The following is a 14,557-nucleotide window of genomic DNA, read 5'->3' on the forward strand; positions in this document are numbered from 1 at the left end:
GTTGGCTCTGTGCTCCTGCAGGCTTTGACTCCTATCAAGGCTGTGCTCCTAGTGCCTGAAAATATTCGAGTGCCTAAGTGTCATTTCAGAAATGTGTGCCAGGAGTTACTGGGGGCAGAAGATGTGAAGGCAAGAGCTGCTATGAGAGCAGGGGCTGCCCTGGTTTGAGCCCTGCTTCTGTCAGCTGCTAACTTACAGGTTAGTTGCAAAAGAGAGTGAGAAAAAGAATAAAGGAGGAAAAACAGGTTGTATGCTTTATAATTAAACAACAGTAACAATAAACAAAATTCTCAAAGTAGTGTTAAAACTCTCCCGTCACTCTCCAGGACTGGAGGGATTGTCTTTTTTGAGCGTTAAGATGTTGCCTTCTTAACTGTCTGATGGAATCAATGAACCCTCAGAGCCACTGCATCTTAACTTAAAAATTAAGATAACAGTAGCTATTAAATAGTTTTCTTGTAAGGATTAAATGAGAAAATATAAATAAGTACCTAGCATAATGCCTGATGTGCACTAGGTGTGTGATAAATGGTAGTTTTTTAAAAAAATTAAATATACCACTGCTTGAGAGAAATAACTAAGAGAAAACCCCAAAGTGATGTATAGCAATGCCCTTAAAGGCAAAAGAAATATGCACCTGTACACTTATACTTTCATATAGATATACAGACAGACAAGTAGGTAGGTAGGTAGACAAAGGACAAAGGATAGATGTGTATATTTTATTGCACTGAGAGGATACCAACAAAATTATGTACTAGTTTGTGTTACCTTTCATGACATATAAGTAGATAACCATTTCAGATTGCCTTTAGGGTAACTAAATTCCTGCTACTCACAGATGTTCTAATGCATCCAAACCAGTGAAGGCTTTTTTGGTAATGGATCGAATCCGGTTTCCCTGGAGTATCCTTAAAAAAAAAAAAATTATAATGGAACAGTTAGTAAAAGCCATTGTGGAGTGCAACTCTCCTGAAAAGAATTGCTTTTTAAATCATTTGTGAATATTCTATTTTCTTCAATTAAACAAGATATCCTTAAAAAAATGTATCCGTGCCATCTATTTCAGTCATATGGTTCAGTATGGTTGCAAAGCATTCGACAGAGAACCCAGCAAAAATACGTATTCGAGAAGTTACTCTGAAGGTTAAATCAAAGCAGTGATTTTTCAAAGAGGCAGAAACTTTATTCCAAGTAAAATGTCTCAGAACACTAATAAATAAAGCAGGTAATACTGGAGACTTTCTCCTTACCCACCCACCCCATGGATATCTTCATCACCCACAGAAGTTTAGGACTAAATGGAAGTCAATTTGAAGACTGCTTGCTTAAAACACAGAACTTAGCCATCTTCAAGGCCATTTTGTGGCTAAATAGAAACATGTTTTTATCCTGAATTGCTCGGAACCCACTGCAGTGTTATCATTGGTCACTGGATCGCTTCATTTAAACATTCCTGTGAGGGAAGGGCAACACTGCACGTTTCAAAATGCTGAACTTAGTGCACTAACCTTTACACAGTAGTAATCCCAAGGGTCTAAGCACTCAAAACAACCGAAAATTCTTATCTGAATACTAAAGTCAGCGGCACTAACCCAAGTGTTGAGTAAAACCACTATACCCAAGGAAGAAGATCTAATCAATACACATCTCGTATAACAGGAGTCATTTGGGGAGATGACAAAGGGTAGCAACCAGATTGAGCACCTGTTTTAAAACTTTTTAAAGATGTCAACTTGTGTGTGGAACTGAGCGCAATTAAGACAAAGTGTTTAGGGAGTTCCCTGGCGGTCCAGTGGTCAGGACTCGGCGTGGCCCCGGGGTTCAATCCCTGGTTGGGGAACTAAGATCCCGAAAGCTGCGCGGTGTAGCCAAAAATATCCCAAAATGTTTAGGTCAGAAAGCAACGCCAATTATGAGGCAAATCATACTCACAGCCGCCTCAGTTTGTCAAGCCCAGAGAAGGCACCATTCATGTCCTCAATGGTCCAAGAAATTTCATTATTCTTCAGATCCCTGGTTCAAAAAAGGGAGAGTTACGGAAAGTGGTACCAGGTACTTAATAAAAGATACAGGCATTCTTGTTAGACATATGCTTAGAAAGCGAAGATTTCCCCCCCCCAGGTGGCATGTGATTTGGAATAATTCCTCATAACTGCCCATATCATCTCTCTCTGCCCCTTTCAAAACAATAGAAAACTGTTTCTCTCCCTAACATAGATCTTACCTCCTGCCCTCCTCCCTCAGCAGCATTTTATACTTTTGTCCGAGATGAGGAGAGTTGATTCCGGCCCTATTAACTCCTCTATCAAGATGACTAAATTCTGAAAGACCTGAATAGTCTGAAAAATACATTAAACTTTAAAACCTCTGCTCCAACCACACAAGGAGCAGCTCGCCAGAGCACGCGGCATGTCTTTCAGTCATGTAACGCTTCAAACAGTGAACACAGCAAAACTTTCTGACAGTGCGAAAATCAAAAGCCCGTTGCACAACGTTAAAATTCACATTTGAAAGATTTTTCAAAGGCCATTTAATCCAGCTCCCTCTTCTTCCTCTTGGGACAGAGATCAAGTCTGGATGTAACTGGTCTGATAAACAGGCGTCTTCCTTTGCTGCACTTTGTGTATCTTTTCTGCTCTGGGTAATTTTTAATCTGCATTTTTACGAAGAAAAATTAGTGGATTTGAAATTGTTTTCCTCTTGAGCGGTTACCAACTTCCTGGAGATCCTGAGAAGGCTGACTGTAATCACCAAACCAATCTGATCACTGTCCTTTTTAATCCCTTTAAGAAGCACACATGGATGAAATGGACCGATCTTAATCAAACTGATCTGGGAAAGATTAAGACACTACTTCTGAGGCTGTACACATTTCCTTCATAACAAAGGAAATCTGCTTGGAGAAAAGTGGGCACATTTAGGAACCAATTAGGTTCATGGAGGAACAGCAAAATGTGTAACTTACAAAGTCTTTAAACTGGAAAGCCCCCGGAAGGCACAATCAGCAATGTAGCTGACTTTGTTATTCCCAATGTGCAGTGTATTTAGCAAGCTTAGGCCCAGGAAGCTTGAATCATCCAACCTTGATAAGTGATTGAAAGTTAAGTCCCTGTAAAGGAAAAAGGAACGAAAAAACAAACGATAGCTTTTATTTTCCAGTTCAACGCAATGATCTGTTTAAAAAAAAGAACAGAAACAGGTCATATATATTGCACCAGTTACCCTTATTTTAAAACTCTGCCTTCTTAATCATACTCAGGTAAACATTATTTCTAATCCCAGTAATTAAAAAAAAATTCTCTTTATTTGAGAATCACCACCATGGCTTTAGCCCATGCGCCACAGAACTGAAACGGCAGAGCTGGCTTCAACTTATCACAAAACTATGACTAGGTTGCCTGTGCAAAAAGCTGTCACCTTGGAAACTGTGTTATGAAAATCTCACAGATCAGTGGTAAGAAGCTCATGCTCTGGCATGACTCCTGCTCTCAAACCTGAGGAGAATAAAAGGCAACTCACAGCTCACTGAGTTTCTGGCAGAACTCCCAGGCATCAGGGCTGATCCTGGTGATGGCATTTTGGCTGAGATGAAGTTCCTGCAGCATCAGCAGGCCGTAAAGCCAGCCTTTGGTAATCTCTGTTAGGTTGTTATGGTCCAGCTGCCTACATTTACAATAAGAGTCAAAAGCAGGATCCCAAGTTCATTATCTAGACTCTTCAAAGGGGACATATTACCACCTATTACATATTCCTATTGTTATGAGATGTGTAGCTTTTGTTACACAAAGACATCAGCAGAAAAGACTATGCTTATTAAATTCTCAGTCACGTGCAACAAAACTTAATATTAAATTATAAGATGGTAAACGATGAGATTTTAACATAGGATTTCAAATAAAAGCTGCTGAATGCTCACTGAGCATTCCAAGATCACACCACCTGAGTAGGAATTGATCACCCGCACTTACAAGATTTCCATGTTGCTCAGCCCCCAGAAAGCCCCATCCATAAGTTTTGTCACTCCGTTTCTTTGCATTTTCAGAGACTTCAGAGCACCAAGCCCTTGGAACGTGAGCCCATCGACGTTTTTGATCTTGTTTCGGTTCAGTTCACTACATTGGATGTTACAGTGAGACAGTTAGCTTATATGACAAACTCTGGAAGCAGTAATAAAATGTGACATTACTGCAATATAGTTAAACCAGCCTGTGTTAAATTACATAGAATGCTTTAAATCTCTAAGCATTTTTATTGAGAAGAATTTTGATTTACTAGCAGTGAGTAAGTTTCCTTCCGAAACATGTGATGTATTTTTGGGATCATCAAATTCTGACACCAGATTGCACTTCAATTTCTAAGCTGTTGTCCATTCAGTATGGAAGTAAACACATTAATGTTGGTCTTTAAAGTATCCAGAATGGGAGTACTGAATATTACATTAAAACACGAGGTCTATTCAGAAGCAGGGCCGTCAAGTTTATCCTGTCCAACTGCTTACAAAAGTTGACTCCTCTCTGTCACAATTTGTACTGTGTTTAATGCTTCCTCTTTCAGGCAGTCATTCTCAACCTTGGTTGCACCCTGGAATCACCTGGGGAGTTTTAAAAAATTACTGAAGCCTGGATCTTACCCCAGAGGTTCTAATGTAATTGGTCTAGGGTGTGGCCTGGGCACTGGGATTTTTAAAAGCTCCCCAAGTATCTGTAATGTTCAGCCAAGGCTGAAAACCACTATACTGCAGGAGCCTGTTCACAGATTATTCCACCGTTATTAAGGAGACAGCGCTTTACAGCTCCTTAAGCTATGAGGGGCCCTGCAGTCATTGGTACTGTTCTCACGATCCACAGCTGTGGAGAGTCACCATGATGTCTTCAGTGCCATCATGATGGCTTTGTATGGAGGTTGTTCAATGATTACACTGCTCACTCTTTCAGGAACAATCCAACTTGCCTTGTCAGGCAGAAGCCTGTACCGGGTGACTTTTTTTTTTTTTCCCGGTACGCGGGCCTCTCACTGTTGTGGCCTCTCCCACTGCGGAGCACAGGCTCCGGACGCGCAGGCCCAGTGGCCATGGCTCACGGGCCCAGCCGCTCCGCGGCACGTGGGATCTTCCCAGACTGGGGCACGAACCCGCATCCCCTGCATCGGCAGGCAGACTCTCAACCACTGCGCCACCAGGGAAGCCCCCGGGTGACTTTTAAGGCTCTTTCTGATTCAGTGGTTCTACAACTCCAGCTCTCAGAGGAAAGGTGGCTACATCCTTGCTTCTAAACTCCTTCTGCCACATTGTGGATTTTAGGGGGGAGGTGCCAAGGGTTTAGAGGAGGTGAGGAAACAGAATCTAAGAGGACATTTTACTTACAGGTGTTGCAGTTGAGGCAGTCTAAACATCTTGGGTGGGAGAGCTGAGATTCGGTTCCTGTTCAGCTTCAGCACCAGGAGTGTGTTGGCCAGACTGTCAAAATACCCAGGTTCCATGGATGTCACTCGGTTGCTGTTGATATACCTGTTGAAAGTCTGAAGATGAGCTTCTCTTTCTGGTTCTTTGGGAAGTTAAAGTGCATGTATTCTCTGTATATGAAAGACTCTCCAGAGAACCTACCCATCACTTGTAACAATGGACACTTAAAATAATTAACTCTTTACGCCCTTGCAGGCCAATATCGACTATGATTCACACATATCTCTGGGGGAAAAAGTGACTAAAATATTTGAAGATAACAAACATTACCCAATTTTTGTGAAATTCATTTATTAATGAAATACACGGGGGGTTTAATTTTGATTATTTTTTTACAGAATCACTTGGTTTTTCTATAACAGTCAAAGGATGTCTCCATTTTTGTAATCCAGTCGTGTAAGAATAAAATGAAGACTGTGGTTATCCGGGCTTACAGAAAATTACCAGTCAGTAAGAAAGTGACATTTTTGATCCATCAGCAGTAAGAAATGGTCAGCGTTCTGGTTCCTATGTTAAAGTTGTTTCCTTTCTTAATATAGCACAATATTTTCATCACGGGTGAAAACTGTTAAAAACAACTTGACTTACAGATATTTGAGTTGTAGGGGTGGAAGTGCAGTTTTAAGCTCTGAAATATTATTGCCACTCAGGTCCAAAGTTTCGAGGGACTGAAACCGTCTCAGATGTTCAGGTAATATTTCCACAATCTTGTTTCCAGCTCTGGATTTAAAGAATAGCACAGATAACAGGGTTAATGGTACAACAATCTGAAAGGTGAAAAATATGTTCTATTTCTAACTCATTCTTTAGAAATTTGGAAAACTGATTGTTCTACACAGCACGTTAAAAAGTTAAACAGCAACCCTTCAGTCACTTTAATGTTGCATTAGATAGTAAATCATAATTTTAGAATTATGAAAAGCTTTCCGATATAAATCTGGGTGCGTTTAACAGCTGTGGTTATCTAAATGCGATGCACTTAAACTGATTTTTCTTTCTCTTATTTTGTTAACAGTCTTTCTTCCTTATCATTTCATGAAATGGGATATGAAATGACTAGCACCAAGTTGGCATATTCCAGGCACTGGTGTGTTAGTTCCCTATTCTTTCTTCTTGAGTCCTAATTCATTTCTAATTTTTCCCTTGGAAAGCACACACACTACGGGTGCCAATGAACTTAAGATACTCATCAGATTGGGCTTTTTAAAGGCCATCCTAGAGAAATCTCTTTTTCTTTGGAAATAGTAAGTTTCAATGCATTGCCATCGTCTTCAAAACCAGTGGATATGCTCCAAGGCTTTGACTATTATAAAAATAAGAGCACACCAGTCTAAATAATCTCTGGGAGCAATTAGATTTTTTAAAAGTTTGACATTAACTATCTTAAACACCAGACCATGATGTCCAACATTGTAGTCACATGTGGCTCTTTACATTTAAATTAAAATTAAACGTTAAAGTTCCGTTCCTTAGTCATAGTAGCCACATGTCAGATCCTGAATAGGTGCCTGGTATCTGTCAAATGGGCCAGTACACATACAGAACATCCGCACTATCGTGGAAAGCTCTACTGGTGAGGACTAGACCACAAAGGAGAAAAGATAAACAAAACAAAACAAAAAGAGGCCAAGGCAAAGCTTTTAGAAGGTCATCAATACAACAGTTTCCAAGGGGGAGATTCAGCATTCAACAACAATCTTGCTAGAAAACAGGAACCAAAATGATGCGCAAGCCATCTTAACTGTCATATTAGACCAGGTAGCTTGGACTTTTTAGACATTAGGCAGGGGAAAAACGACATGTCAAGGGAGAAGGGCTGGGATGATGGCAGAGTCCAGGGTCTTCGCTTTACAGCTCAAGGAACAATGAAACAATGGCGGGCTCTAAGTAGAACTCTGTATATCATATAAGTCACGTGCTGCCATTTTTAGGTAAACCCTCACTTAAGGGGAAAACTTAGAAAGACATTTCATATGTGTATCTTTCTTACCAATAACTGCATTAGCATAGCGTTTTGAGTTCATTAAGTTCTTCTGCATTATTGTAACTCTCAGGCCTCTCACCGTCACAGAAGGTTCCTGAGTTAGGAGCACCTCTTACGTGTTTTCACAAGATCCTCTGCTGTGTGTGACACAGCACTTTTTACGTTGTTGGTCTTTTCTGCCATACTGTGAGCTCCTTTAAAGCAGGGCTATATATCTATCCCCGTCTTGGAATGTATATGGAATCTAATAACGCTGACGGCATTGGATGCCAAGCCCTATGCTACGCATTTTTCATTTATTATGCCATTTAATCATAATAACATTTCTCTGCTGTTGAAATTAGGAAACTAGAGCTTTTAACCTAACAAGTCCAAGTACTCCCCCCAGGCCACCTCACAGAGTAAGTCCCTATTGGTCCCAAAGCAATCCCTGAAGGCTGTTTCATAGAACACAGTTTCCAACATTCAAACAACTTAATTTTGGCAATTAAGTTCTTACTTTCTGGAGGTGAAGATGCACCTCCAGAAAGTCTCGCAACTTCCCACTCTTGCAAAAATGCTGAGCTACTGGTTCCAAACTGCTGTGGGAATCCACACCAGCTCACTGAGCCCTCATCATGCCAACACTAAGGATGCCCTGGAAACTGGGGTCCCCCCAGTCTGTGCTTGCACCTCAGGAGAAAAAGAGGGTCACCAAGAGTTTGCATGTGTTTGGCAGCCAACAGAGTAGAAGACCAGCTTCCTGAATGTGTGCAAATGCCAGGTGCTGCTTTCCCCAGTAAGTGGAGAAACCAGGTTGTACATTTTAAATCTATTTAAATAACAATGAACTAACAAAACTTCTCAAAATATTGTGAAAAATCTTCCCTGTGTTACTTCTAAGGACTGTCGGGGAGTCGTCTTTTTTGACCCAAGTCATCCAAAAATCTAACCCCATTTTTAAAGTAATCCTATACAAGGTAACAGGCAGGGGTGATGTATACCCTAACAGCTGAACTCTGTGATAACAGTAAGGTTAAAAAAAGGGGGGGGGGGGCGCGGTTAGCAGTCCCATGTACAAGTCACAACTATCAAGCCCCTCAGATTCCCATGAAGTCTTACAGATTCTGTTTAGAGTCAAGTCAGCCATGACCTCTGATTCTGACCATTTCCCACATCTGGATTCCTCAGTGTGTAAACCCCTTGATCTAGCTGTGAGGTACAGGGTAATGCAAGTGAGACAATTAGTCAATTTCTACATCCTGGAGATGGATTCAGTCCAAGAGACAAGCCACAGGGCCTCAGGGTCAGGGTGTGTGGGTTAAAGGAAACCACACTTTAGGGGACAAAAATGTTCTCTTAAAAACACAACCCAAATGTTTGCATTACCAGGAAGCCCCCCCCCCCCAAACAGCAGAGTAACCCTGAAACACCCTCCCTCATCTCCTTCCCTCTCCCTCCGGTCCGCAGCCACTGCCGCCCATCAAATTCTGCATCTGGTTTTGGTCCCCAGGTTGTCTGGGGCTAGCTAGTACAGCTACGCTTACATTTAACAACAAGAAGAAACAGCCATAGGTTTTCGCAATAAATGGAGCAAACTGGTTTCTGGTGGGAGGGAGAGGGAGACCCACAGGTGTCTATCACGTTGCTCAAATAAGGCTACAAGTTAGATAACAGGCCATACAATCTTTGGTTTGTGTATTCGTTTGTTTATAAGGTAATTATGAACAAGGTATTAAAACTGCCAATTACTTGAGTGACGAATAAAATTTTCCTTGCAGTTCAAGTATGCTCCAGCCAAAGCCAGCCATTTCCTGAGCTGCACACCTCCTAAATTGCAGTGTGAAAGTGCTCAGTTATAAACGGAGCCTGTACAGTGCGTCTTTGTCAGCACTGCTTCCTAGCACAAAAATCCCTTACAACTGCCAGGATAATGGTCCCTGTATCACAAAATTTTAACTCTGTTCTAATGGAACTGAATTAAATCCAAATACCAGTTTCATATTAGCTCTCAGACTAACTGGCAAATAACCACCTAATAGGTACGAGTTTAAAATAAAAGAAAAAAAAACTTGCTTTATGTCAAACAAGAAGGGTTTTAAAAAAAGACAACTACCTTAAAAAACTAGATTCAAAAATCTTTTTAATCACCTAAAACCCTCAAAATAAACATACTTCATAATAGAGTGGGTCACAAGTAACCATTTCTAGGAGCCAAAGATTCAATTCAACTCCAGCTTCAATTTTTCTCCAAATATGGATAAATGCCAAAATTGATGAACATATTAAAGCACTGCAGTTGATTAATAGTTTTGGCAGGAAATGTGCAATGCTTCAACAAAAAACAAAACAAAACAAACTATCTTTTTCCATTACTTAAGTTAATGTGGAAATGTCATCTTTCCATTGTTCAAAAATCTGTACCCTGACCATAGGAAGGCGTTTCAGCCTTGTGCAAATCCATCTTAACAACCACGAATATTTTGGTCATCTATGTTTGTTGATAGTACAAGGCGTTCCATGGTCAAATCACTGCTGAGGTCAAGTATAACCAGTCCCTTATAGACAAACACAGACTTGGGGGCGTGGTCAGCTGGAATGCAGATGGTTCCCTCAGGGTTCTCAGAGGCCATGGAAATAACAGGAGGCCCAGGTATGTCAGCCTCGGCTTCTCAGGCCCAACAATCATGGTTTCACTTCGTTGCTAATTTCACCTTTCAGCCTTTGCCAAATACCTTTAAGCAGAAGCAAACCCGACTTATGATATTTACATGATGATATTTGCTCTGAGAGTCCTGAAGATCTGACAACGAACAAGACGGATATGGTCCCTAACCTCACAGCACTGAAATTCTAGTGGGGGAGAACAGGCAGGCAAAAGGGAGTGGACACCAGAGGGATAAGTGGAAGAAAAAGGACAGTCTCCTAAAAAGTGATGGGAGGGGTGTGGGCGTCAGCAAAACTTCCCGTGGCAAGGAGGAGTCTAGAGTTCCAGGCAGAAGCAAGTGAGACCAAGGCAAGGCTTCTTTCCCTTGAGGAAATGAGTGGGAACGGGAGAAAGAGGAAGTTGACGAGTGAGGTGCTGGGAGGAGAAGAGAGTAGGTCAAGTGGGACCCTGTAAACCATGTTAGGCATTTGGCCTTTGTCTCAAGATCAAGTAGAGGGAGGAGGACAGAGGATTTCGAACGGCGGGGTGACAATATTCGATGTGCATTTTGAAAAGACTTCTCTGGCAGCAGTGGGTTGAAAGACTGGGTGGGGGACAGGCAAGAGGAAGTACAGAGGACAGAGGAGGGATGGAGGGGCAATGGCGACCGTCTGCCTGGACACCCGTTTTGGGGGCGAAGCACCGTTCTTCCTCTGGTTTCCAGGGCACAGGCCGTGCTTTCCCCCTCCCCTGACATACAGGCTCAGGTTTCCAGCTCTGCAGCCTCTGGACACTGGGACCCAGTTCAGCACTACTGGAGTTCCCATCCACACTACTCACTACCCCTGTGTTCTGTCTGCTTGTACGAGAGGCCCCCTAAAGCAGGGGGTCCCCTTTTGCTCAGGTGTGAGATGCGACTGACCAGAAGAGCCCAGTTCTGGCATTTTCATGTCTGTAATCACTAGGAACATGGACAAATGTGTTATTCTTATATATAAGAAATGTGTGCATTTGTTCTGATACTCGGAACACCTGCAATTAATGTAAACCCGGACTAGATTAATAACAGTAAAATATAATCTATGAGGTTATTGACCACTTGGTACGATGATGATTGGTTCTTTTTGACTCACGGTGATCTCCAGAAAGCATGAGCGTCTCAAAGGAACTTTATGCACACCTAAGTGGATATAAATGGTATGAGTTTATTTCTGGAGTCAGAGAAGAGAGTCCCAGAGTGGAATATTCTTTGTGAGGAACCAGAATATCAGGTTTTTTCACACTGGAATTCCTGAAACCAATTAAAGTGTAGCTTCTTGGTGCATAAGAAATATCTGTCAATAGTTTCAGGTGTCTCCTACCTACTGCACAACATAAAGGCAGCTGAAGGCTTTGCAGCTTGATGTGTAAAGACGTGCAAACTTGGCTATTTAGAGAAGGTATGCATGTGTGGCATTTTCCTTTTAGAGAGGGTATGTGCAGTGAAATTTAATCTGAAACCATTTTTTTAACATGTTGCAATGCCCCCCTTTCTTAGAATGCATTACCCTGACCACATCCCTGAAATCCAATTCAGTTACTGCAGCCAAAAAATGGCTGAATCCGTGGTCACTGCACACAACCATAGAGCAAGCACGTTAACCATACTGACTGGGACAGTTGGCCTGGCCCCAAGGAAATACTGATTGCTATATGTAACTTGTAAGCAACTGGTTTAACACCATTTATAAAGGTATTACAAGCTGTTAAAGAAAACACGACATTTTGCAAACATATTAAAGATCACTTATATTTCCAACAATAACTCCTCTACCCTCCCTATCCCCCCTCCCCACCAAAAAAAAGCTTCCTTGAAAACTACCTTGGCTGGAATAACTAACACCCTATAATATTAGGCTTCTTTTAGCACAGAGACTTAGCAAGCAAAGAACCTCTTCCATGCAGATAAAAATAAACTGTCTCTGCTCATCTTTTTTTTTTTTTTCTAAAAAGATAATTAAGAAGTTTCATTAAAAGAACACATGTTTAGACTGGTCCACTGGTCCTGTGGCATCTAAGGATAAAGCCAACTGAGGAAGCTTTTGCAAGGAGAAAGATTCTTGATGAAGAAGCAGAGATATTAAGTAGCAAAGGAGCCACCGTAGGAGCAAAGAATCCGTTCTTTCTGCTAAAAGTCAGGTCAACATAAAATATAATTATCTTTTGGATTGTGAACATGATAAAGTTGCCCACAATGTTTTAAAATACAGAGATCCTTCAATAATCAGGGCCCTAGTTATGTGCCAATTATAATACATGTAAGCTTGAAAGAAGAACTATAAGTTGGAAACTCATTTACACCACATAAAAAACCTTTTTTGATCCCCAAATATAAATTCTATTTAGTCCTTTTATGTAAACAGAAATTTAAGGGTAGGTCCTAGAAGACAACAGGATCCTAAACAAGACACTTACTCAACCATTATTTTAATCTGAAATAACTGAAGTATATACAGTTAAAAATTAACTCTACTTTTATTTAGTAAAATTAAAAAAATTTTCCCTACCTCTCTTTTGAGGCAGGGTCTTCCACAGCCATTTTCACAGGTCAAACCACTGCTATGGTTAAGCTGTGAGTTTGAGTCTCCCCATAAGTTTGTGATTTACTTGTGATTGAAGAAAATCTCTGATTCATATTTGGTTCCCAAAACTCAGGATTAAGTGAATGGATTCAAGATGCTGAAGTGACCAAATAGTCTTAGTTAGTCTTGAAATTCTAGATCAAGCTTTAGATTGGCCCATAAGGATGTACCTCAACTGTGGTTCAAGATGCATACATCCATCAAAAAGCGGTATGACCACCACAGCTGCCAGCCAGAAAAAGTAAACATAAAAGTGGGATTCCCTACATCAATCAACCTGTCACAAGTAGGATCTCTTTGAAGCAGCAGTTCATACCACAGCTCCCCAGCAAGTAGATTTTGATTCTGTTCCCAGTTGTATGTCTTGATCTACCATACTTTGTAAACCTTGATTTTCTCACTGTCAATGGGAGGAAATGGAAGGAAATGTCCTCTTCCAGCTCTAAGGAGTTGTGGATTTGGATGACAATTCAGCAAATGACCAGATTTGCTACAGAGGCTTCACATAATCATCATATAAAACTGCAGCCTCTTACAGATCCTGGCCTCACTTTTGGGGGATTTCTTTCCTAGGGGAGTCCCAATTCCTGGCTGCCCAGTCTTCCTTGGTTTACTACCTCATTTTCCTGGGGCATATCCTCCATGAGCTTTCTAAGAAACCATCTGTAGAGGTACTTTTTTTTTTTTCATACTTGGAAATGTCTTTACGGGATTGACAGTTGGGCGTGTACCGAGCTGAGATTAGAAACCATGTTCCTTTGGGTTTTGAAGACTGTTTTACCCTATCACAACACTCAAGGATGTAAGTTTGAGAAGCCAGAGGCCATTCTGCTTCTCAACTCCAGTGTTTCTTAAATTGCAACAGGCACCAGAACTGGGAGTGGGGGGCTTCTTGGAGCACAGATTGTTGAGCCCCACACTCGGGGTTTCCATTTCAGTAGGCCTGGGTGTGACCTGAGAATCTGCATTTCTACCAAGTTCCCAGATGCTGCTGATGCTGTGAGGCTCACACTGGGGAGGGGAGAACCACTATTTATCCTTACAGGTGACCTGCTTTGTATTTGATCTTTCCTCCTCTCAGAGCTTCTCTTTAACCCTGATGTTCTAAAAGAGCACAGTAATGTCCCTCCACTGTAGGTTTTTTATTTTTTCCATTTGCTGGCACTCAGTAGGGTCTTTCAACCTAGAGATGTGTGTTCCGTGGCTCTGGGAAATTTTTTTGCCTCTTTGATAATTTCCTCTTTTCTAGTTCCACAGATGTCTCTTCATGGAATTCCAATAGATTTCCAAGTTGATCCTCTAATTTTCTTATTTTTTCCTCTCCAGTTTTCCATCTTTTTATCTTTTGGTTCTTTCTGAGAGCTTTTCAACTGTCTTCCAACACTTCCATTACCTTTCTAAAGTGTCTGTTATATAAATATATATATATATTTTTTTGTTATGGTTGTTTCGTCTGTGTTGGGTCTTCGTTGCTGCGCGCGGGCTATTCTCTAGTTGCAGCGAGCGGGGGCTGGGCTACTCTTCGTTGTGGTGCACGGGCTTCTCATTGCAGTCGCTTCTCTTGTTGTGATGCATGGGCTCTAGGCGTGCGGGCTCAGTAGTTGTAGTGCACGGGCTTAGTTGCTCCGCGGCACGTGGGATCTTCCCGGACCAGGGCTTGAACTCCTGTCCCTTGCACCATCAGGCAGATTCTTAACCACTGCGCCACCAGGGAAGTCCCTGTTATTATACTTTTAACTTTTAAGGGTCCCTTTCTTATTTTCTGAAATATTCCTTTTATTATTATTTACTACTCTTTTCTTATTTTGTGGATATAACATCTCTCTTCTCTCTGGAGATATTAAGTTGTTTTGAAGTTCCCT

General features: G+C 41.4%; 1 protein-coding gene across 7 annotated transcripts in view; it reads right to left on the reverse strand.

The window, feature by feature from the left end:
• Positions 1-14,557, reverse strand: part of LRIG3 (leucine rich repeats and immunoglobulin like domains 3) — a 47,350-nt gene that overhangs the window by 14,107 nt on the left and 18,686 nt on the right. For 6 of the 7 annotated variants that reach the window (XM_033440504.2, XM_033440510.2, XM_033440505.2 and 3 more), the window contains 7 exons: positions 6,053-6,184; positions 5,366-5,509; positions 3,972-4,115; positions 3,523-3,666; positions 2,969-3,112; positions 1,936-2,016; positions 840-911 (listed from right to left, as the gene is read on the reverse strand). In XM_033440504.2, coding sequence (XP_033296395.1) covers positions 840-911; positions 1,936-2,016; positions 2,969-3,112; positions 3,523-3,666; positions 3,972-4,115; positions 5,366-5,509; positions 6,053-6,184 — 861 coding nt within the window. Of the gene's footprint in view, positions 1-839; positions 912-1,935; positions 2,017-2,968; positions 3,113-3,522; positions 3,667-3,971; positions 4,116-5,365; positions 5,510-6,052; positions 6,185-12,620; positions 14,095-14,557 lie in introns of those variants that run through there. The other variant, XM_033440509.2, reaches the window with a different exon arrangement.

Source organism: Orcinus orca, chromosome 11 (assembly GCF_937001465.1).
Source record: "Orcinus orca chromosome 11, mOrcOrc1.1, whole genome shotgun sequence".
In the NCBI taxonomy this organism is placed as follows: domain Eukaryota; kingdom Metazoa; phylum Chordata; class Mammalia; order Artiodactyla; family Delphinidae; genus Orcinus; species Orcinus orca.